The sequence below is a fragment of the Mytilus edulis genome, chromosome 11 (assembly GCF_963676685.1).
Source record: "Mytilus edulis chromosome 11, xbMytEdul2.2, whole genome shotgun sequence".
In the NCBI taxonomy this organism is placed as follows: Eukaryota; Metazoa; Mollusca; class Bivalvia; order Mytilida; family Mytilidae; genus Mytilus; species Mytilus edulis.
This window is the reverse complement of record NC_092354.1, coordinates 40,401,286-40,425,296: the sequence shown is the minus strand read 5'-3', so window position 1 is coordinate 40,425,296 and position 24,011 is coordinate 40,401,286. Positions and strand designations below refer to the sequence as shown.

The 24,011-nt window shown below is 32.2% G+C and overlaps 2 protein-coding genes across 3 annotated transcripts in view; one reads left to right on the top strand and one right to left on the bottom strand.

Moving 5' to 3' along the window:
• Positions 1-8,863, bottom strand: part of LOC139495574 (zinc finger protein 791-like) — a 42,734-nt gene extending 33,871 nt beyond the window's left edge. The window contains exon 1 of the mRNA XM_071283849.1: positions 8,744-8,863. The gene's annotated coding sequence lies outside the window, so the exon portion shown is untranslated. The remainder of the gene's footprint in view (positions 1-8,743) is intronic.
• LOC139495572 (zinc finger protein 728-like) lies at positions 4,191-23,328 on the top strand. Of its 2 annotated transcripts, none has more exons than XM_071283846.1 (7): positions 4,191-4,268; positions 8,174-8,269; positions 11,588-11,735; positions 14,516-14,835; positions 15,902-16,019; positions 16,610-18,705; positions 20,276-23,328. In XM_071283846.1, exons 2-7 carry the CDS (start codon positions 8,210-8,212, stop codon positions 21,140-21,142), a joined length of 3,609 nt encoding a protein of 1,202 aa, XP_071139947.1. In that variant the 5' UTR covers positions 4,191-4,268; positions 8,174-8,209; the 3' UTR covers positions 21,143-23,328. The 2 variants fall into 2 exon arrangements, with proteins under 2 accessions (XP_071139947.1, XP_071139946.1); XM_071283845.1 differs by having other exon boundaries at positions 4,191-4,281.
• The last annotated feature ends 683 nt before the right edge of the window (positions 23,329-24,011 follow it).

Below are 24,011 nucleotides of genomic sequence, written 5' to 3'. Positions count from 1 at the left end.
GTTGATGTTTGTAAGTCTGGTTTATAAGTGTTTCTCGTTTTTTATTTGATAGATTAGGCCGTTGTTGTTCCTGTTTGAATTGTTTTACACTAGTTAATTTGGGGCCCTTTATAGCTTGCTGTTCGGCAATGATCTAAGGTTCCATGTTGAAGGACGTATTTATACATAGTCTATAATTGATTATTTTTTACACAATGAGAATATGGGGGATAGTTTTTTAATTGGCACTCATACCACATCTTCTTTATATTAAAAAAATGTCACCAGTTTGATATGTGATGCTTATAGTAAAACCTTTATATTGAAGACTTTCAAGATAAAATCAATGGTCAGTAAAGCAGGCGAGACATTACAGTATGTGCACCAGTTGCGGAACCAGAAAATTTTATAAAGGGGGTGGGGACTCTAACTGGCCTAAAATGGGGTCCGCTCCAGTCATGCTTCAGTGATTCTCTATATAAATCAACCATTTTTTACCACAGACTGACCTTGACCTCATTTTCATGGTCCGTTGGTCAATGTTTTTTTTTTTTTTTTTAATTTTGGTCTGTATTTTAATAACCACAAGCAAAACTGAGGTCAATCTAATTAAAAACCGATCTCTCGTCGCTCCCCCTTTCTGATATGTGGCGTGAGCCACGCGACATATCAGAAAACGGGAGCGATGAGAGATCGGTTTTTAATTAGATTGAACTGAGGTTAAAATAGTTTTGGTGTATGAAATACTTGTTAGATGAACATGTCTGTCTGAGAAGATTTATCTGACTTTGTGCTCTTCGTCATAGATCTTGAGAAATGTTAAGTTTATGTGATACGTGTAGTTAAACCAATCTCTTAAATTGAATTTGTATAGCCCTTGAATCAGGTTTTCAAAGTTGCGCATAGTCGTCCTTTTCATTGTGTATTCAAACAAACAATTTACAATGATTATTGTCAGATATATAGATATAGGAAGATGTGGTATGAGTGCCAATGAGACAACTCTCCATCCAAATAACAATTTATAAAAGCAAAGTTTAACAATTATAGGTCAATGTACGGCCTTAAACACGGAGCCTTGGCTCACACCGAACATCAAGCTATAGAGGGCCCACAAATTTTACTAGTGTAAAACCATTCAAATGGGAAATCCAACTGTCTAATCTATATAAAAAACGAGAAACGAGAAACACGTATAGATAACATGAACAAACGACAACTATTGTACATCAGATTCCTGACTTAGGACAGGTGCAACATTTGCAGCGGGATTAAAAGTTTTAATTGTTCCAAACTTTCTCCTTTTTTCTGAAACAATAGTATAACATCACAACATAGATCAAAAATCATATATATGGATAGATTTGTATGTGTTGGTATTTGCTGGTTTGTCTGCTCCGACTGAAGAGCAATTTACATGGATTTTTGCTCATACAGGATCTTATTTCAGATTTGTTTCAGTTTAAATAGATTTTTATATCGCGGAAATCATTGAAGTTCATTCGTTGTCAAATAAACTTGAAATAAACGCTTGTTTTGGTAGCACAATGAAAAGGACGACTATGTGAAACATTTGAAACTTGATTCAAGAACTATTATAAAACTTATATAAACTAGAGCACCGGTCAGGCAAAAAAAATAATAACTAACTAGTCATTCAACTTCTTTCAATCGATTTTTATCTAACTTGGTGTACACTTTGGAATGTACTAGTCGTAATATAGTGCATGCATAAAAACATTTATATATATATAACAAATAAACTGACATATAATTGTGTTATTCTCGCAAAACAACCAAATCATATAAACAAACTGTTCTAAAAAACAGTTCATATCTGCAGTGGCATCATCGCCGTGTCAGTTAGCACGGATCTGGTTTTGTAACACTCTTATGGCTTTTTGATGTTGCTCAGTGAGTTTAATTCTTTAAATTACAAAACTTATGCTATATTTATGCCCCATTTATGGACATTACGTTTTCTGGTCTGTGCGTCCGTTCATCCGTCCGTCCGTCCGACCGTTTTTTTTTGTCTGTTCGTTCGTCCGTTCGTCCCTCTCAGGTTAAAGTTTTTGATCGAGGTAGTTTTTGATGAAGTTGAAGTCCAAGCAACTTGAGACTTGTTAAACAGGTTCCCTATGCTATTATCTTTCTAATTTTAATGGCAAATTAGAGATTTTATCCCATTTTCACGATCTACTGAACATAGAAAATGATAGTACTTGGGACACATTCTTGTTTTATTATGATTTTGAATTATAGTATCAAAATTAATATGCAGCATGCTTTACTTATGAGTTTTATGTTCAAAACAGTCAATATGTTTAGAGACTTAATTTTAAAGGGGCACTAGCTGTCAAATTCATGTTCACCGATTTGACTCTAGATAATTTTCATATTTGATTTATATAATATTATACTAATCCAAATTACAAAAAAAAGTCTTAAATTAAAAATTTACAATGCACGGCCTCAATAACATGTATCCGAATTTCGTGTGTTTTATTCCCACTTTCATTGTCAGCTCTTAAAAATACAATTAATTTCTGGCTTCATATCATTTTTATGGAGAGTGAGAGTATGGTAAAGAAAGCACACAATGAAAATGTTAACTTGCCTAATGGTTTTTGTAGTAAAATAAAAGTGCTATTAGGTAAACTTGGTTTTCAGCATGCCAAAGACCAATTACTTTTTTTCATTTCAAAAGAAATTAGAAGAGGAATTCATAAAATCCTGAAAACAAGCTCTTTTTTGTGACTCTAATACAGATAGCCAGGGTAATATTTTAAAACAAAGAACATATCGTAAAGTTAAATATAATTTTGAATTAGAAAAGTATCTCGTACTGGACCTTAACAAAAGTGTTATTTCTAAAATGGTAAAAATCAGAATTAATTATAGCAAATTACTAATAGAAGTTGGTAGATATACTATAAAACCTTTAGAACAGAGAATTTGTCCACTGTGCAAGGATGGAATTGAAGACGAATTCCATTTCCTCATTAAATGTGAAGCGTTAGAATTTAACAGAAATGTACTCTTTTGCACAATTTCAGTGATATATAGTTCCATCTTTTGTTAATATGTCTGAACAAGAAGTTTAGTTTTATTTTGAAAAGTAATGATACGGATATTAGTACTGTATGTGTAGCTGGAATAAGCTTCCTATAGATACTTTTAAATTTTAGTGGTATGAGTGTGCCGCAAAACAGGGTCGCTTTTTCACGTCTGCTGGTTAGAACAGGGTCCCTTTCCATGTCCTGCTTGATAGAACAGGGTCGCTTTTTCATGCCCTGCTGGTGAGAACAGGTTTTTTTTCCAAACAAAGTATTTTTCTAGAACAATTATATTTGTAGAACAGGATCGCTTTTTTAACTGTTTAAGATAAAGTCTAGAACCGCATCTATTTTATACGGTTTATACATTTTCTGACCGTGTCTAGAACAGGGTAGGTTTTTCGATATTTCTGTTTAGAACAGGGTATGTTTTTCAATGTTTTCTGGTTAAAACAAGGTATGATTTGGCAAGTGCTGTCGGCACAGTTATACCCAAAGGAATGGTCATCCCCTGGGAGCAGGGGTTGAAGTCATAAAACTTTGCTCAGTGCTCGGAGCACAAAAATCCTGCTCGAAACATTACTGCATCCAGTATTTTGATTGGTTGATTCTTGAGTCTGAGTACAAAAATCCTGCTCGAAATTTTTATGACCACAAGGCCTGGTATCATCCCGTCACCGTGAGTATTGGAATTTAAACCAATAAAATTATTTAATTTGATTTGATTTGATTTGTGCATTCTAGTCTAGACGCCATCTATATTAATTAACCATCGAGGTGACCTCCGAAGACTGTCTAATATACTGTAAACGTTAGCAATCAGGGAGCCAGGACCCCAGGCTAGGACATGTATTCCCTTGCATGTTAACAATTTATCAGCAATGTTTAAGTTAACTTGAAATTAACTTATTTTGACAAAATTGAACCAAACTGGCTGCTAAATTTAAGAGAGTACTATCTAACTTTCATAAATGATTGAATAAAACAAAAAAGATATTATCTTTTTTTCTATATCTCGTAGCTTGTGTCCCGTTAACATGGTTAAAAGTAAGTAGATAGATACTGGGCATACATACATTTGCTATAATGCGGATCGAGTGTTCCTATTCCGGATCCGATATAAGATTATAATATATATTATTATTCAAAGTCATGCAGATGCTTACGTTTCTTTTGAGTATTTCCCAAATTTTGTGAATAGACTCAATAGTGGATTCACCACTGCTTAACGAGGTTCTTTCTCAAAGTAAAGACAACATTTGTGTATATCCCTTTGTACCTTTCGCTTTAGCCTCATATGACTTCCTGAAACCTCGTCCCAACTTCTGAAAACTTAGACAGTTACATCACACTGAGGGAGTCTCTCTAGACTAGTCCAAATAATTATGACGTCTTGAAAGGCTTTGATATTTTTTTTCTTCGTCAAAGAAAAAAAGTAAGGCATCAAAGAAAAAAAATATCAAAGCCTTTCAAGACGTCATAATTATTTGGACTAGAGTCTCTCATGCTAACCTGTCGACGTCATAATTATTTGGACTAGAGTCTCTCATGCTAACCTGTCAAAAATTATAACAATTATGATGTCTTGAAAGGTTATCTTGATGTTTTGCAGTGACTTTCTGTTTGAACTACAAGCTAACCAAGCCAGTGGTGAATAAAAACTTAAGTCTGACACAATAATTTTTGTCAAGCCTGTGACATTAATTTGTCGCAAAAAAGATACATCGAAAGCCTACATTCAGTCTGTCATGTCTGTGTTGTCTGCGGCAGAGGCTACAAATATTCACTCTGTGTTTTAAGTTTTTGAAATTTTGATAACTTTTTTAAAGAGTTGCATAGCTGTCAAATTCATGTTCACCGATTTGACTCAAATTCTCATCTTGATTATTAACAATGTATAAAAACATTTCCAAATTATGAAAAGTCTTAAATAAACAATATACCAGGCATGGGCCTGATGATTTGTAGCTTTGTTTCAATTGTATTCAAGTCTAGAGAAGGGACAGATTAAGAGGGTTTTTCAGGGGTACCCCCCCCCCCTTTTTTAGAAAAAATTTGGTTGATTATGTAGGGATTCACTGAAGCATGACAAGAGCAGGTCCCCTCTAACAGTCAAGGGTACTACTTATTCAAGTAATTTTTATTTACTTGAAAAAGTAAAAAAAATATACACATATAAGTAAATTTGTTGGATACTTAGGCCGAGAAAAAAAAGATAGATGTTTCCGGTAACCCGACCGACCCTGTTTTTTAGCCCCGACCCTAACTTTTTTATTGGATCTTCAAAAAAAAAAAAAAAAAAATTGTATCAACCGACCCCGTTTTTGACACAGGCTTCTGATAGATGACATAATATTTTTTCTCTCTTGCTTCTACTTGCATAGAAAGCCAGTAAAACATTTTATTAATGTCAAAAGGTATTCCAAATAGGTTAAAATCCAAGAAATTTGCACAGCAGGTGCTTCAAAAACATTGCAAATGGCACACTTCCGGTTTTTGAAACTAATTACGGATCCGGACTTGGAAAAACCATGATAATTTTCCGGATTTCATTTACGATACAGTCAAAAAAAAAAAAAAAAAAAAAAAAAGAATTCCGACCTACCGACCCTATTTTTCAAAATGATGTTACCAGAAACACATATCTTTTTTTTTTAGGCCTTATACAAGTGAATTTTAATACTTGTGTAGGTAAAAAAAAATATTGGCCGAGTTATGTCCCTTAGACATTCAGATTTTTTTACTTGTAGAAGTAAAAAAGTCATCCTATCTTCTTTTATTGAATTCTTAGGATTTCTTTGCTCTAATAGAATTTTAAATTATCTGCTCTTTGCAGATGTCTTTACTAATCATTTAAGTGCAATTTCATGGACAATGGAAATCCCATTTGTCTTTTATCTTCAGAACACTGCTCATTTACAAGCCCCCAAGGAGCAATTTTTAAAGACCTTGCGCAAATACTTAAGATCTTTGCGCAATCAGTTTCTTTGTTGAATTAATGAGATGAAACATTGAACTTTAATAAAAAAAATTGAGCAAACCTGGGAAAAATCATTAAAGGCATGATTTTACATCTCAAAACTTCAGGATTTTTGTGGGATTGTAAGAAAAATTTACTTATAATACAAGTAAATTTTTTAGAAAATTAAGGGGAGATTATTCAGACATTATTTATTTACTTATACATGTATATTTTTTTTTACTTCTTAAAGTAAATAAAATTAACTTGTACAAGTAGTACCCCTGACTGTCTAAGGCAGCCAGTGGGCCCCCTCTTATGAAAATTTCTGGATCTGCCACTGTAGAGGCCATATAAGTAACTGTAGAGTTGACCTCAGAACACCTCTGATTGCCATAAAAGCAATATAAACATTAATATAGATATAAATAGATATCAATCTCGTGCATTTGGAATTTTTTTAGGTCTGTTTAAATTCTTATTACTGTATTGTTAAAAATATATCTTGATCATTGTTTCTACCTGTATAAGACTGATATTTTGTGGATCGAGTCAGTTAATCATATGATTTACCTAAATGTTTCACTTTCAATGTTGACATTCTTTTCATTTAAATAATCATGAAATATAATTGAACATGCAATAAGCATGCTGTATCCATCTCTAGCTAAGGAGTTAAATTGAAGTTTACATGAATACAGATTCAATGAGGTTGAATTATTCACTTGCACGTGATAATTCATCATCAATGTTTCTTAGATTAAAAGCGATACATTATTTCACTATTTCTCTTTCATTTATATTGATTGAACAAATTTTTTTGATTTATATCTCGTAGCTAGTGTCCCTATAATCTAACCTGTATTTCTACCAACTTGGACAGAAGCTAACTGTTAATGATCATAATATAGAATCCAGTAGTAATTTTGTAATAAAAATCCTGTTGATTCGTATTTTACTTATAAATTGACTTAGTTTTTCTGCCAGTTACCAATAACATTCACCATGTTCACTCTGTGGTTAAAGTGTTAAAAATTTTAATAAAATTCTAAAATTTCCTATAGATATACATTGTGTAGCTACAATGCATCAAACTGGGACAGAAGCTTGTTTATGAGCATAAGATAGTATCAGTGATATTGTTCACATTTTTCAAAACTACCTCTACCCCTTTTTATTTGGAAAATATGCGTAATTTTCATCAAATTGGGAAATTTAGAAATAAACCATGAATTTGACTGAAACTTCATTTTATATAGACCCTCTTTCAAGAGTTATACCCTGCTTTGAAATAAGACCCCTTTTTGTCAGTGATGATACATAAATATACCCTCAAATCTGCACATATAGTAATTTTAGGCATGAAAAATGTATAAATGAGTGTTTTTCAGTTTGAATTCGTGCATAATTACTACCGAGACTGCACTGCTTGGGAAAAAAGTTGTCGTCTTAGGAATAATTTTAAGCCATTTTTTTTTCAAATTGGGATTCTTCTCCAGGGGGAAAAGCCTTTATTCTCCATTAATTTAAGGCAAACAATATCACTGAGTATTCAGAAGTAAATTTCATAAAGAAAAAAATCCTGTTTACTGTGCATTCATTTATTTTCGTAGATTAAGAAAAAACTTACACGCTGTTCATTATTTAATTTTGTGTTTTTTTGAGGTCACAAGCCTACAGATTTTTTTTTTATTTGTTTTACTTTTTATTTTGTATTTCACCCTGTGATGCCTGTACCCACAAAATCTACGAATATTGATATCCAATTAATAATAGTGAATTCACAGTCATGACAATATGAGTATTTTACTTATAAATGGACTTAGTGCCACTTAACATGGTTAACACGACAGTCCGTCTTTGATTGAAGTTTTTTTTTTATTTAAAAAAACTTTACTTTCTTCACATATTCTGGATTTCTACCAAACGAACATTTTTTTAAACTAGACACCCTTATGTTGGAAATGTGTGCACTGGATATTTCCAAGTAAAGGAATATTGTTACTATTGTATTAAGAGAGTTTATATTCATGTAAGTTATCAGAAGTATAAAGTTAATGCCATATGGTGACCAACAGTTGCTTAATTCTACAATGTACATCCGTTGATTTCTAGTGGAGTGTTATCTCATTGGCAATCATATCTCATCTTCTTATTTTTATACTTTTGTATTTTTTAGTCCTGAGTCATTGGTTTGTAACTTTAAGAAGATACCATGGAGCAAGATGGTTCCAAGACTGATGACGAAGAAATGTGGGAAGATGTGGAAAAATTGGTATGATCAATATTAAGAGAGTTTCAGATAGGCAGTCATAAAAAGGAAAAATACAAATGTACCTGTCTGAGCAAACCAAATAGAGTAAACCAAACACGAAATTAAGTATCCGCGAAAATAAGTTGGTTTACAGTTTTATATAGTATAATTAGACAAGTTAGATATAGGTAGCACTCCACAGTTAGAAAATAAAATAAAAAATGAGCCACAAAATGTTTTATCATCTCCTATTTCTGGATTTCTAATACATTAACCTAACTGTTTGTGTTGTACATGTGCATATGTATGTAATCAGTATATTCCATAGATTTGATTTTCAAAAGTTAAAAGAGTGACAATTAATTCCTTTTATGTGTATCCATGGCAACATTCTGCATTTATTTACCATAAAATATTGCAAAAAGGGGGGTGGACATGTCACATATCCCCCCAAAATTTTGATCAAACTAGAATTTCAATGCCTTTGAGTGATACCTTTTTAGAAACTGTTTTCATAAATCTTCCTAATGATCAAATAAAAAATGGGTGTCTTTCGCCTCATTTTTTCGTAAAATCCAATCACAAAGTTCGTGCGATAAAAAGTTGGAAAAAAACATTGCAATAATTGCCGGACCAATGTATGGTAGGGACATGCAAATACGGACTGTCATACAGAAAACAACCTATATAACATACATTACATAATCTTGATGTTCATATAAACCCAATACAAAGGCTATTTTAATACTCAGCTATCCAAAAATGAATTTTATTGCACACTAGCTCTCATATTTGAAAAATCCACAGGGGCCAAAATGCGAAACTACACACCTAACTGTGGAGTGCTACCATATGTAGGATGCAAAATAAAAGTAAACTGTAATTTTTATACGACTGCAAAAATTTTAATTTTTTGGTCGTATATTGCTATCACGATGGCGTCGTCGTCCTCGTCCTGCGTCGTCTTGCGTCGTCATCACAATACTTTTAGTTTTTCGCTCTCTAACTTTAGTAAAAATGAATAGAAATCAATGAAATTTTAACACAAGGTTTATGACCACAAAAGGAAGGTTGGGATTGATTTTGGGAGTTTTGGTCCCAACATATTAGGAATTAGGGGCCAAAAAGGGCCCAAATAAGCATTTTCTTGGTTTTCGCACTATAACTTTTGTTTAAGTGAATAGAAATCTATGAAATTTTGACACAAGGTTTATGACCACAAAAGGACGGTTGGGATTGTCTTTGGGAGTTTTGGTTCCAACAGTTTAGGAATTAAGGGCCAAAAAGGGGCCCAATTAGCATTATTTTTGGTTTTTGCACCATAACTTAAGTATAAGTAAATAGAAATCTATGAAATTTAAAGACAAGGTTTATGACCATAAAAGGAAAGTTGGGTTTGATTTTGGGAGTTTTGGTCCCAACAGTTTAGGAATAAGGGGCCAAAAGGGTCCAAAATTGAACTTTGTGTGATTTCATCAAAAATTGAATAATTGGGGTTCTTTGATATGCCGAATCTAACTATGTATGTAGATTCTTAATTTTTGGTCCCGTTTTCAAATTGGTCTACATTAAGGTCCAAAGGGTCCAAAATTAAACTTAGTTTGATTTTAACAAAAATTTAATCCTTGGGGTTCTTTGATATGCTGAATTTAAAAATGTACTTAGATTTTTAATTATTGGCCTAGTTTTCAAGTTGGTCCAAATGGGGGTCCAAAATTAAACTTTGTTTGTTTTCATCAAAAATTGAATAAATGGGTTCTTTGATATGCCAAATCTAACTGTGTATGTAGATTCTTAATTTTTGGTCCAGTTTTCAAATTGGTCTACATTAAGGTCCAAAGGGTCCAAAATTAAACTAAGTTTGATTTTAACAAAAATTAAATTCTTGGGCTTATTTGATATGCTTTATCTAAACATGTACTTTGATTTTTGATTATGGGTCCAGTTTTCAAGTTGGTCCAAATCAGGATTCCATATCAAGTATTGTGCAATAGCAAGAAATTTTCAATTGCACAGTATTGCACAATAGCAAGAAATATCTAATTGCACAATATTGTGCAATAGCAATTAATTTTCAATTGGAGTTATCTTTCTTTGTATAGAATAGTAGTTTATAATATATGTTGGAAATTTGCCAGACATGACTATGATGTCATTTTCTATTTTTATTTGCCAATAACTTTATGTAAATAACTTCATTGGAAATTTGCCGATATAAAATGTTGCTGATGAAGCTTTTTTTCCTTATCTTTTCTAAAATGTTTTTAGATAATGTATGTTAGTATAATGTTGGAAATTTGCCAGACATGACTATCATGTCATTTTCTATTTTATAATTTTCTAATGTATTTAAATGAGTGTTTATGGTTGCAAAGTCCATTTAAAATTTGAATTGAGATGATGATGATGATGATGGAGTGGCTTGACATTTGTTTTGTGTAAAAAACCCATATAATGTCAAAAATTTGATAACAATCCAAATTCAGAGCTGTATCACGCTTAAATGTTTTGTCCATACCTGCCCCAACTGTTCAGGGATCGACCTCTGCAGTCGTATAAAGCTGCACCCTGCGGAGCACCTGGTTACATTTGATTTAGAAAAAAAATCATACATGACATCAATGACTCTTTTCAATCTGCCCGGCATCGTTTACATATTTAGATCAGGTCCTGTGCTCTGAACTTACCCGGAAAAATGTCAACCCTTGCTATATTGTATATATGATCCTCCTACAGTTATAGCAACATCTAATTATATATTGCTGTTTGGTGTGAGCCAAGGCTCAGTTGAAGACTGTACTTTGACCCATAATGGGTTTATCTTTTACAAATTGGGATGGAGATGGAGATATGTCTCATTGGCGCTCATACCACATCTTCTTGTATACAATGCATATCTATAAACAAACAAAACAATTTGTACCTCAGGTTCACAAAACTAAAAAAAATATACCCAGTTGTGACGGAAGGGGCATTAAATGTTACCCTTGACCTCCGTCAGTCCCATTCTTGTTTCCACATCCTAACTTAAGTTAGCCACTATCAAATGTTATGAAACTTATACACAATGCTAATGACCACAAAACACATATTAACTTATCAAGTTTGAATTTGGTGCCATTACTTCTACCATTTATTCATTTATGTGGATAAATTGCAGATTTTTTTTAGTCTCTTAGTCAGTTCGCCTTATCCAACTGTTATCATGGTTATGAAACTTATATACATTGCTCATGTGGTAACATTCTCCATTTATTTCAAGCTTTATATTGAAAAAAAAAATGTTTTCATCCTAATTCATTACACTAATATTCTATTATGTCATGTTTTTTATTCCAGGGAAAAAGATTTCAAAGCAAAGGAAAGCAATGTATATTTCTGGCTGTTGGTGATAAAGGAAATGATGTTCAGAGTTGGAGTACTGAAGCTGGTGTACAGTTTATAGCTCAATATCCTAAATGGACTTCTATGTTTCAAGATTTCTGTTGTAAGCTATATATTACACTTTTCAGTTACCCATTGTTTAAATATAGATTCCATCTATGTAACAAGTGTGTAATGATATTTCTCTAACTTTTGTGCTATTTCTTGATCGGTGTGAGAAAAATATTTCTCCTCACCAGTCAGGGGACTTACTGAAATAAGTGATTTTTAAATCACTTATTTGAGTAGCAAATTCGAGGTTTTGTCACAAATTGGGATTATGTAGTTTTTTCAAAATTTTAAACACATAGGTTTAAATAACATCTTTTAATTAGTAAAAATGAACTTTTTGCTTCTTTTAAGTAGCAAGGTTTATGCCTTTGATGCTATCATTTAGCTGAAAATTCTATTTTTGTTGAAAAAATGCTATAATAATGGCTTTACATAATGAACTGATACTTTCTTAAAAGATTTTTCCCAGCTGTGGGAGTGTTTTTCCTGTGAAGTTCAAGGTTTCATCTTTCAGATTATGTAATAAAATTCTACTGTTCTCGATAAAAATTTCACTGTTCGGGGGTGTTGAAATTAGTGGGGGTTATTAAAATAATGATACTTAAAGAAGTGATTTTTGGGAAGGAAATTGAGGTCTGATACTTAAACAAGTGATTTTTATGTCATTTCCCTAGATTCAGTACAAGGTCATCACCTGAAATGACCTGGTCATCTTAGACAACACAGATGTTGGTTCTGATAAGCTTAGAAACATAATTAGTCCCTGGATCATTAGTATTCTATATTTAAAGCTACAATAAAATTAAATCACTTCTTCTAGTGATTAACTTGTACTACTTAAATAGGTGATTATTAAAGAAAGACAACTCTAACTTCCAACCTTTATGGAAATAATGTTACTTGAATCAGTGATTTAGAAAATCACTTATTTAAGTAAGTCCCCTGACCTCTCACTAGTGATATTTATCTGTTCTCTGCAAATGATTAGTTGAAATTTGATTATGAAGTCAAAATGTATTGTTTTCTTCTGAATTTTCCTATTGTGACATCATGAAAAAAGGTGACCATGTCTGATGACGTCGCATATAAATAACACAAGTTTCTGAAAATCTTTGAAAAAGAAGGATAGAAACAGATTCCAACTCTATAACTTGTGTATTACGATATTTCTCCACTCTCCCCAGTTAAATTTTAATTATTTGAAAAGCTTGGCAAGCCTTGCGCTTTAAATTATAAAATTTAACTGGCTCAAGTGGAGAAATATCATAATACACTTGTTTCCTTGTAGGAATCTACATTTCTCTACTCCAGTCAGTTCAATTCTTCTATATAAAACCTGAAGCTTTTTAAATAATTAAAATTTAACTGTTGAGAGTGGAGAAATATCTTAATACAAAAGTTATAATGATGATATCTCTTAAGATTTTTACCTTTCCTTTTTCAAAGATTTGCAGAAAGTTGTGTTCTTTATATACGTGACATCATCAGGCATTTTAGCCTTTTTAAAGGACGTCGGACACAATTGGAAATTCAGAAATATCTGAAAAATTTACGTCAAAATTAAATTTCAGCCAATAATTTGCTGAGAACAGATATTTCACTACTTAGGAGAAATATTTTTCTCACACCGCTCAAGAAATCTGAAAATTGCACAAAAATTAGAGACACAATAAAGAAGACGGTTTGATATATATATATATATAAATGTCTAAGAATATAACTTAAGGTGGTACCTAACACTACAGGGAGATAACTCTGTCAAATCAGCCAAACGTTTTAATAACGTTGTGTTGTAAAGGGAATATTAAGCTTCTCAATGATCAAAATTGGTGTTTGTCAATCTGCTATATAACCAGTGTAATTTTTCTGATAAAACGGTTGGTTCAAAATTTTTGAAATTTTTATATTTTTGTTAAAGGGTCAAAGTAAATACTTTGTCAAAATTTTATGAAAATTAAACGAGCCAAATTAATTTTAGTGAAAGTGTTGGGTACCACCTTAAACACGCTAATTTATACATTAAAAGTTCTATTAGATTTTAAATAGAAATACGCAATATTTCGCTAAACAAATTAGCTTCATCGGGCGTGTGCATCTCTCAAGGTGAAATCTGATGCATGACAAAAAAATATTTTTGTAGCTTAATCTATACAAGATTTGAGGAAAAGTGTAACATATTGATCAATCCTCAAATCTTGTATAGATTAAGCTACAAAAATATTTTTTTGTCATGCCCAATATGTTACACTTTTCCTCAAATCTTGTATAGATTAAGCTACAATTTTTTTTTTAGACATTATATATATATAAGTACTTTGTATATGTTTCCTATTTATAACGTGTACTTCTGGACATTATTTGAGATACAATAATATAGGGCATCTATCACTTTTGATATGGTGACCTTTCCCAAAAATGTTTTTTGCTACAACGTGTTTTACACAGAAATGTTGACCATTATAATGTACATATAAGACATATCTTGTTGGTTATAAACCTTGTTAAATTCTAATTTTGCTTCAAATTTTTATGCCATTTTAGTTCAAATATTTCAAAGACAACATGTTTATGGACTCATTGTGACATGATGAGTGCACAATTTAGGACCTTAATTAAAAGCAACCATATTTTTCTTACTATAAACTAATCAAATAAATTAACTATATTTTGAAGGGCTGGAAAAATTAATTTTCAATTATGCAAACTCGATTCTTGTTATGTGATAGTAGTGGTAAAGCTTATGGTATTTTAGTATCATTTACATTGGTTCTATTCAACATGTAAACTTTGTTATTTTGGTTATTCTTTAAATAGATTTTCTTAAATTTTCAGCTTATTATCAGACCAGTGCCTGTAACAATAAGGGAGATTATCCAATACTTGATCAGTCTGCAGACCAGTTAGGGTTGATATCCAATAGTGGAAATGAAAGAACCGGAAATGATAAAATGCCCAGTACAGAAAATACAGTTGGTTCTATGATTACTTCCCTTGATCAAACTAAAGACCAGTTAGAGACGTCCAAAAGCGAACAAGAAAGTACAAATATAGAAAATGTAAATGAGTCCATAGTTGGATCCTTTGGTCAAGAGACAGATCATTTAGTAACAACTCTTAATGGACGAGAAAGTACAGATTTAATGTCTGATACAGTATGTATACAGTACACTCATGGTGTTTCAATTAAAAACTAATCATTTTGTTTTGAATTGACAACTTTCGAGTTCAATGCATTTCCATCAAAAACTTGGGTTTTAGTGAACATCATTCGTGTGTTAAGGGGCGTCGTCACTTCTGTTCCCATGATGAGCAATTGGTTGGAAAACTATGATGATATATTGCACGAATTATTCAGCAAATTAAATTCTCATAACTGACAACCACCACTGCTGTCATAAGGGAATTTTGATTAAGTACATACCGAACAAACATTATTTCTAGTTTGTCCTGCACAACTAGGATCACTTAAACGCATACTGAACGTTCATAGTGCAGGGATACAGGCTATCCCCTTAACTGGTAAATGACCTCAGAAAGGCACACATAATTGATGATTTTTTTCTAGTGAAGGACAAACTTGAAAGTGGTCTATTGCTGTGGTGATTGCCGTTGAAAGTACATGATTAAGTCTTAATATTTTAAATTGGTTCATTTTTGTTGAGTTTTAAGTGTCTCTATTTCTACAGCCATATCTGTTTGAGGGTTTTATTTTTTATGTTTTTCTAAGAAAAATCACTCAAATTGTAAGTTTTCCACACTATTTTTGTTATTCTTGAAGATATTGATTTGTAAATTGGTGTATAGTTTTATAAGATCAAGTTTGCATTTTCTTCCGGTCTGATGACTTTGTACAGTGTTATTTTTTGTCCTTTAACTTTGAAAAATTCATTGGAATAATCAGTTTTACACACTCTTTTTTGTCATGCTTAATAGAATAATGCTTTTTCAATGTAAACAAAGAAAAGTTTTTTATGTTTTTTTTTGTATTTGGGATCATCTTTGCTTAAAAGTTAATTAATATCAATGTAACTTGTATTTTACTACTTATCCAGAAATGTAATATATACAAAACACACAATAATGAAAATGTGTACAAAGTTTTAACATTCACAGTAAATTTGCTTCTCCTTTTTTCACAAAACGAACTTTCTAGAAATGTTGCAACAAGCAAAATTAAAAAGAAAATCTTTACATTAATTTCATGTTTTAAATTTTCAGAATGAGATGGAGTGTGGGAATGATGTTGAAGATGATGACACAGATGATTACACTGTCGATGATGATTTTGATACTGGTACAGACATGATTAAGCATCCAAGGCATAGCTCTGCAACAGGTAATGATATAGAATGTCCAGGGTAACAGAATATATTTTGAACAGACACAAATGTCATTCGATAGTGCAACCCAATTTATCCGGGGCAGAATTTTTTATGAAAGTTAAGTTTGACCATACTGTCTTTTTCAACAAACTTTGAAGAGTTACTGCCCCCTTGATTTTCAATTTTTTATTGTGCTAATTAGCAAGAAATACATAACTTTTTATGCCCTGGTCGTAGCGGAGGGGCATCAAATTTTACCCTTGTCCTTCTGAACATATGTACGTACATCCCATAGTTGGTTACCATTCTCTAACTTTAGTTTGCCTCAATCAAATATTATAAAACTTATAAACAATGCTTATCTCCACTAAATACTGGTCTGGTTTAAATTTTGGTGTCTTCACTTTTACTGTTTTAGTGTTATGCCCCTTTAAATGGAAAATTGCATAATTTTTCCTTTCCATTCTCTTACTTATTTTACATTTATGTCCTGAAATAAAGTTACAAACATCCGACAAATTTGGCCAGGAAGAAGTATTTTTAAGTTACATTGAAAATGAAATGGCAGAAAAAAGTGATTAGATTTTCTTCTTATGTAATTCAGGAAAAATCAAAAAGAAAGTGACAGAAACTAAGAAGAGTGCAGATACTCTGAAAATCAGAAATTCTCCAAGACTAAGACAATCTTCAAAAACAGGACCTAAAAAGTCTTCAAGCTATGAAAATAATCCAATACTGCATAATATCAGAACCAGAGGTTCTATCAAGGTTAACTTGTCTGAAATAAAAGATTCCTCCAAGAGGTCAAGAGGTCAAATTAAAGATAAAGTTCCCAAATCTTTGACATCCTGTGTGGTTAAACTTGAAAATCTGTCGGAGGGGACTTTGAAGAATGGGGAAGGAGTTGACAAAATTTGTGAGAATTTGTCAGTTTCAAAGAAAAGAAGGAGAAGTAAGGATGGAATTGAAAAGAGTTTGAGTGACACAGAGAATGAATTGCAGGCAACTGATAGTTGTACCAGGAAGACAGCAGTAAAGAAGAAGGATCAGATCAACATACAACGGAATGGAAATGCAGACATGGTTTCTACAAGGACCAGAAAGACAGCAGTAGATAAGCAGGAACCAATTAAAACAATACCCAATGAGGTTAAGGATCTCAACCAATACTTAAATCGAAAAGATTATATTTGTGGAGTATGCTCAAATGAGTCTAGCAATGCATTCAGCTATTACAACCATGTCAAAAACCACAGAAACTACCAGCTTTGTAAAGTTTGTGATGTTATGGTACCTTCTAACAACGAGACAATAGAAAAACACCGAAAGGAATTCCATAAAGATGATTTATTCTTCAAATGTCCCAAATGTAACAAGGAATTTAAAAGTAAACTTCAATTGAAAACTCACTTCCCGTCTCACAATTCCGATGTTAAATATCTGGAACGTTTGTCTGACATTGCTAGCAGCAAAGTAAAGGTTATGTCTAAAGAGCAGGAGCGTTTTACCAAGATGCACCCAGATTTGCAAGAAATAAATAAATATTTAAATCGGACTGAATATGCATGTAGTCTCTGTTCCAATGTGTATAACAATTCTGTTAGTTACTACAATCATATAAGGTCTCATAAAGATCATCAACTATGTAAAGTGTGCGACACGATGATCCCTTGCGGTGCCGGAAAAATGGAAAAACATAGAAAGGAAATTCACGGAGATGATTTCTGCTTCAAATGTCCAGATTGTGACAAGAAGTATAAAAGTAAGCTTGGTCTGAAAACACACTTTATTCTTCACCATGCTGATCAGTCGGTTCGCTTCAATTGCAAAATCTGTAAAGCTTCGTATGGGAATGCGTCAATGTTGAAAAGGCACGAGAAAATACACACTTTCGATCATTCCTGCTTCATTTGTCAAGAGAAAATAGAAACAAATTTGAAACTGAAAGAGCACATGTTAGAAGCACATTCTTTCCATTTCTGTGTTACCTGTAGTTTGTATTTTGTTGACAGTTTGGAATTAGAGGAGCATGAACAAACTCACTTTAATTCAAATTCCTCAGATGATGATGATGATGAACCTGCCACCAATTCTACTTCCTTTGAGAAGAGTTCTTCATGTATGCCACTATTAGAGAAAGAAAATGTTTCTTCAGAGATGGAACCAGTAGAAAATGCAAGTAACCGTAGCAACATACAGGAAGTTGATGTTGACAAGGAGAAAATGTCCGCCGAGGCTGAAGTTACAGATGCAATAGAAAGTTTGATAATTGATTTGACTCCTGAGTTGTCTGAAGTAACATCAGACATGCCAGACATCAGTGTAGATGAAATCGATACAGCCGATCATGAAATCAGCCAGATAAGGCAGAAATTTAATGAAAATCTTGATAAAAAATGTAAATTTTGCGGAAAGAGGTTCAAGCATGGAAATGCCTTAGATAGGCATGTAAAACTTCACAACAATAAAGCTAATTTCACCTGTGTCCATTGTGGACAGGTATGTAAAACTGATGAGACATACAAGCGCCATCTACTGGTGCACCTACCAAACGCAGAGAAACCACAGCATTGTGAGAACTGTGGAAAAGGTTTTGCAACATACTCAGCTCTGAAGATCCACTCGTACACTCATTTTGACAAAAATCACTTCATGTGCGAGTTTTGTGGAAAAGGGTACAGGGATCCTAAAATGCTGAAAGTGAGTATTAAAGTGAAGAGATTAATCAAGCATAACAATAAAATGAACTAAGGTTAAATATGTAGATAACTATATGGTTTGAGGGGGTTGATGTCTTAAAAAAATAACTACATGAACTAGGTGGGTAGCCTGAAAACTGAAAATTATTCTGTATCACAGAATTTGATATCATTATTGTACAGTCATGTACATTATCATTGATTAGAATAAATATTAATGCTGTTTTGATTAATTGTTAAATAATTAGATAAAATAGGATGAAGAATAGGATTGCAAACACTAAGTGACTTATAACACCATTTATAATGACTTTATAGTTTATTACTACTTTGAGTTACGAAATGCTAATCAAATTAGAATTTATGGTCGTGAAATGCTAATTTATAAAATTCAAAACTGCTCAGCAAGACTAAATCTACCAGTTTACATTTTACAATGGTTGAAAATTTGACATAAATAAAAATGCCAGATTATGACAATTTCAGGAAAAGCTGTACATTAATAATAGTATCAAAATTTGAATTGCAAATACTTTCACTTTTACTTTACTGTTCGAAATAACAAATATTTACTTTGTTCTTAGGGAGATAACTGCGTTTCTCACTTCTGTATTTAAACGTCTTGTAATAATACATTCTCATGGCGTACTAAATTATAATCCTGGTACCTTTGATAACTAATTACACCACTGGGTCGATGCCACTGCTGGTGGACATTTCGTCCCCGAGGGTATCACCAGCCCAGTAGTCAACACTTCGGTGTTGACATGAATATCAATAATGTGGTCATTTTTATAAATTTTCTGTTTACAAAACTTTGAATTTTTCGAAAAAACTAGGATTTTCTTATTCCAAGCATAGATTACCTTAGCCATATTTGGCACAACTTTTTGGAGTTTTGGGTCCTCAATGCTTTTCAACTTTGTACTGGTTTGGCTTTACAAATATTTTGATATGAGCGTCACTGATGAGTCTTATGTAGAGGAAACGCGCATCTGGCGTATTAAATTATAATCCTGGTACCTTTGATTAAACTAAGTAAGCACAGTTTCTCATAAACATCTGGATAGATCATGTAGATATTGATGAAACATTACAGTTATAAAACAGGATTTAGCGTTGAAAGAATTTATATTAACCTATATACATCTCCACGGAGTTTATTGAATTAACTTACTGCAATATTCAAATATCTTGGTATAATCTTGTGTAAGCATGGTAAGTGCTAATCCTCTTAGCTAGACAGATATAAATACAAATTTTAAGATATTAAAAAGCTTAACAAATTATATTATGGATTCATTTATTTTCGTGGGTACCAATTTTTTAGGATTACGGAAAACTTACATGTTTGTGGATATTTATTTTTTCATGGTTTTGCTGAAGTCTTAGCCTATAGAAAACTTGCTATTCATTGAACATTTAATTTCATGGTTCACATTACCCATGAAATCTACGAAAATTGGTATCCAACAAATAATAAGGCATCCACATAATAATTTGAAAATTAAAAAGTTGTCATCACTATTTTCTTAATTTAATTATGCCCCAATGTTTTGTTTTTTCCTCAGATCCACAGAAGAAAACACACTGGGGAATATCCTTATCATTGTGCTATTTGTGATAAAAAGTTCAGAAGCTGGGACTTACTGGCCATGCATAAGATCACCCACAAATCAGACCCTGATGTTATCTGTGATGTATGTGGGAAAACTTTCTCCCACCGCATAAGATTGGCAGCACACAGAAAACGGCACATGGACGAGAAAAAACATAAGTGTACTCTCTGTGTAAAAGTATTTAAAAACCCATACAACCTGCAACAACATTGTATTTCTATGCATATAGAATACGCCAAAAGTCGTGGATGGAAAATGCATGAATGTAAAGACTGCAACAGACTTATAGCCACAAAAGAACGTTTCCGTCGCCATGTAAGAACTCATACGGGAGAACGTCCATTTGGATGTGAAATTTGTGGCAAGCGGTTTGCTGAAAAAGGAAACTTAAATTCGCATATGAAAATACACAATGATGATAAACAGTTTGAGTGTATATATTGTTCCAAAAGGTTTATACATAATCGTACATTGAAAAAACATCTTTTGATCCATGAAAAGCCTATTCCGGAGAACACCCTTGTAAACCGAAGTGGATACACCCCTGATGAGCTACTAGCTATATCAATTGTCGCTGATTCAAATAATTATGTTTTGCAAAATAATCCATCTATTCCATTAGCAGGACAACAAACAGTGACGGAAACTAGAAGTTATAATTTAGAACTTAACAAAAAGCATGAACAGAAAAGTTATGTGTCAGACCAGTCTGAAGATAAACTTGTCTTTCAACAAGCTCAGCAAGTAGACATACCTGTCGAGGCCATTCAGAGCAATGATAGTGATTGGCGAGATAAAATTAGACTTATGTACAACTGATGTAAGGCCATTACAACTGGTTTATATATATATATATATAATATGAAAAGCTGATATATCACTTTTAACTTGCTGTGCAATCATTTATCTTTTTGTGGGTATCAACTGATGTAAGGCCATTACAGTTTTATACATGTAATATGATATGCTGATATATCACTTTTAACTCACTGTGCATTCCTTTATTGTTTGTGGATATCAATTTTTGTTGATTGAGGAAAACTTGCATTTTCATGGATATTTGATTTCATGGTTTTGCTCTTCATACAAAACCTATAGAAAATATGTATTACTTTAAACATTTGAATTTGTGGTTCAACTGTACCATGAAACCCATGAAGATTGGTATCACGAAGAATAATGAATGCACAGAATTATACCATTCGTTTACTCAATTGCATTCACAAATTTGTGTATATTTCAATTTTGTTATTTACACTTAAATTGAAATACATGTAATATTATTTTTTATTTATATTATGTAGATATGTATAGATGATTATGTAAATTTTACAGATAAAGATACATGTATTGTATACTATATACTGAGAAACCATAAAAGTTCTGTATATATATATATATTTTTGTATTAATCATAAGTTTTATTAACTTTTAGTGAAAAATAACTTCTGGTATCAAAAGAATGTAGCTTTAAATAACATCAAATGAAATATTAAAGATCAAAAGATATGAAAATCTTAAACGGTTACATACATAACACACAGATAAATTTGCTCTAAAGTCTTAAAAGTTTATGTCCCTCCTAATGGAGATTAAAGCAATTACAGGAAGTGGAAATAAGACTATTGTTTATTGCATATAATTAAAACTTTAGTTTGTATCACATAGTGTGGATTCATTTATTTTCGTGGGTACCAATTTTCGTGGATTAAGAGTAACTTGCATGTTTGTGGATATTTAATTTTGTAGTTTTGCCGAAGACTGAATACAAGCCTATAGAAAATTTGTTATTTGTTGAACATTTAATTTCGTGGTTCGCCTGTACCCACGAAAGCAACGAAAATTGGTATTCAACGAATAATAATGAATTCACAGTAATGTATGATTAGTATTACATGTATAATCACTTCAATTAATCTTTCATTATCATGATTATTGTTGGTACTGTAAATTCAGAAATTATTGCGATATTTTTATTATTGCTAAAAATGTGACACGGTTATAATCGCAATAATTTAAACTCATATTTTGAAAAAAAAGATGATGAATTAGATATGATTTTTGTCGAGCCTTCCACTTTAGTCGAAAAAGCGAGACATAGCAATCCTACATTCCGTCGTCGTCGTGGTCGGTGACTGAGGCGTCCACAAATATTCACTCTCTAGTTAAAAGTTTTTGAAATTTTAATAACTTTCTTATTCTAACTATCCTGGATTTGTTCTAAACTTGCACAGAAGATTTTTTATGATCATAAGATAGTATCCAGAAGTAAATTTTGTAAAAATAAAATTCTTATTTTCCGTATTTTACTTATAAATGGACTTAGTTTTTCTGCATGGATACATTACATTCACTGTGTGGTTAAAGTTTTTAAAATTTTGATAACTGTCCTAAACTATCCTAGATTTGTACCAAACTTGGATAGAAGCTTGTTTATGTTCAAAAGCTAATATCTAGAAGGAAATTTTAACAATACATACAGTCTGCAGTTAAAGTTTTTAAAACATTTATTAGATTCATAAATTATCCTGGATTTTTCCAAACTTAGACAGAAACTTCTTACAATTAAAAGATAATGTCAAGAGAAATATTTTTATAGATTTTTTTCCTCATTTTTGTTGAGCCTGCGATTAACAGCAACTCCTTACAAATTTTATTCTCAATATTGCAAAGATAAAAAAATAGTATTTTAGTCTCAAATGACAAAATCGCAATAATAATTGCAAGCAATGATTTCTGATTATACAGTTATCGTTGATTTAAAGGTCGAAATTCTGACTTATTTTAAAGTGAATATGAATGTATTTTTGTTTCTTGATTTTTTTACTGGATATTTTTGAAAATACAATGTATTGTTTATTTAGGATATGTTGTGGTTGTTGATATTGCTTTTGACTTATTATAGTTGTCTTTTGATTTACACATTGCTGTCTTTTTCTATCAGGGTGTGTTTTTTTCTAGGGGCAACAAACTGAAATTTACTGAAATAAATTAAAATTTATTAACTTGTAATTATTATCCATACATTATTTAAAACTTGGAACTATGTCTAAACTTACACTTATTGCCATGAGTAATTGTTTTTAGCTCACATGTTTTAGCCCCCTACATTCTTCATGTGCCTTACCCAATATAGGAGTCTTGTACTTTATGTCCTTTTTTAGCTCACCTGGCCCAAAGGGCCAAGTGAGCTTTTCTCATCACTTGGCGTCCGGTGTCGTCCTGCGTTAACTTTTACAAAAATCTTCTCCTCTGAAACTACTGGGCCAAATTAATCCAAACTTGGCCACAATCATCATTGGAGTATCTTGTTTTAAAAATGTGTCCGGTGACCCGGCCAACCAACCAAGATGGCCGCCATGGCTAAAAATAGAACATAGGGGTAAAATGCAGTTTTTGGCTTGTTACTCAAAAACCAAAGCATTTAGAGCAAATCTGACAAGGTAAAATTGTTTATCAGGTCAAGATCTATCTGCCCTGAAATTTGCAGATGAATTGGAAAACCCGTTGTTGGGTTGCTGCCCCTGAATTGGTAATTTTAAGGAAATTTTGCTGTTTTTAGCTCACCTGGCCCGAAGGGCCAAGTGAGCTTTTCTCATCACTTGGCGTCGTCCGTCGTCGTCGTCCTGCGTTCACTTTTACAAAAATCTTCTCCTCTGAAACTACTGGGCCAAATTTAACCAAACTT

Excerpts from the sequence above, each read along its gene's own strand:
- LOC139495572 (XM_071283846.1), top strand. The coding sequence starts at position 8,210 with ATGGAGCAAGATGGTTCCAAGACTGATGACGAAGAAATGTGGGAAGAT. Across the intron at positions 11,736-14,515 it reads TATGTTTCAAGATTTCTGTT|CTTATTATCAGACCAGTGCC; the intron begins GTAAGCTATATA and ends TTAAATTTTCAG. Across the intron at positions 16,020-16,609 it reads AAGGCATAGCTCTGCAACAG|GAAAAATCAAAAAGAAAGTG; the intron begins GTAATGATATAG and ends TATGTAATTCAG.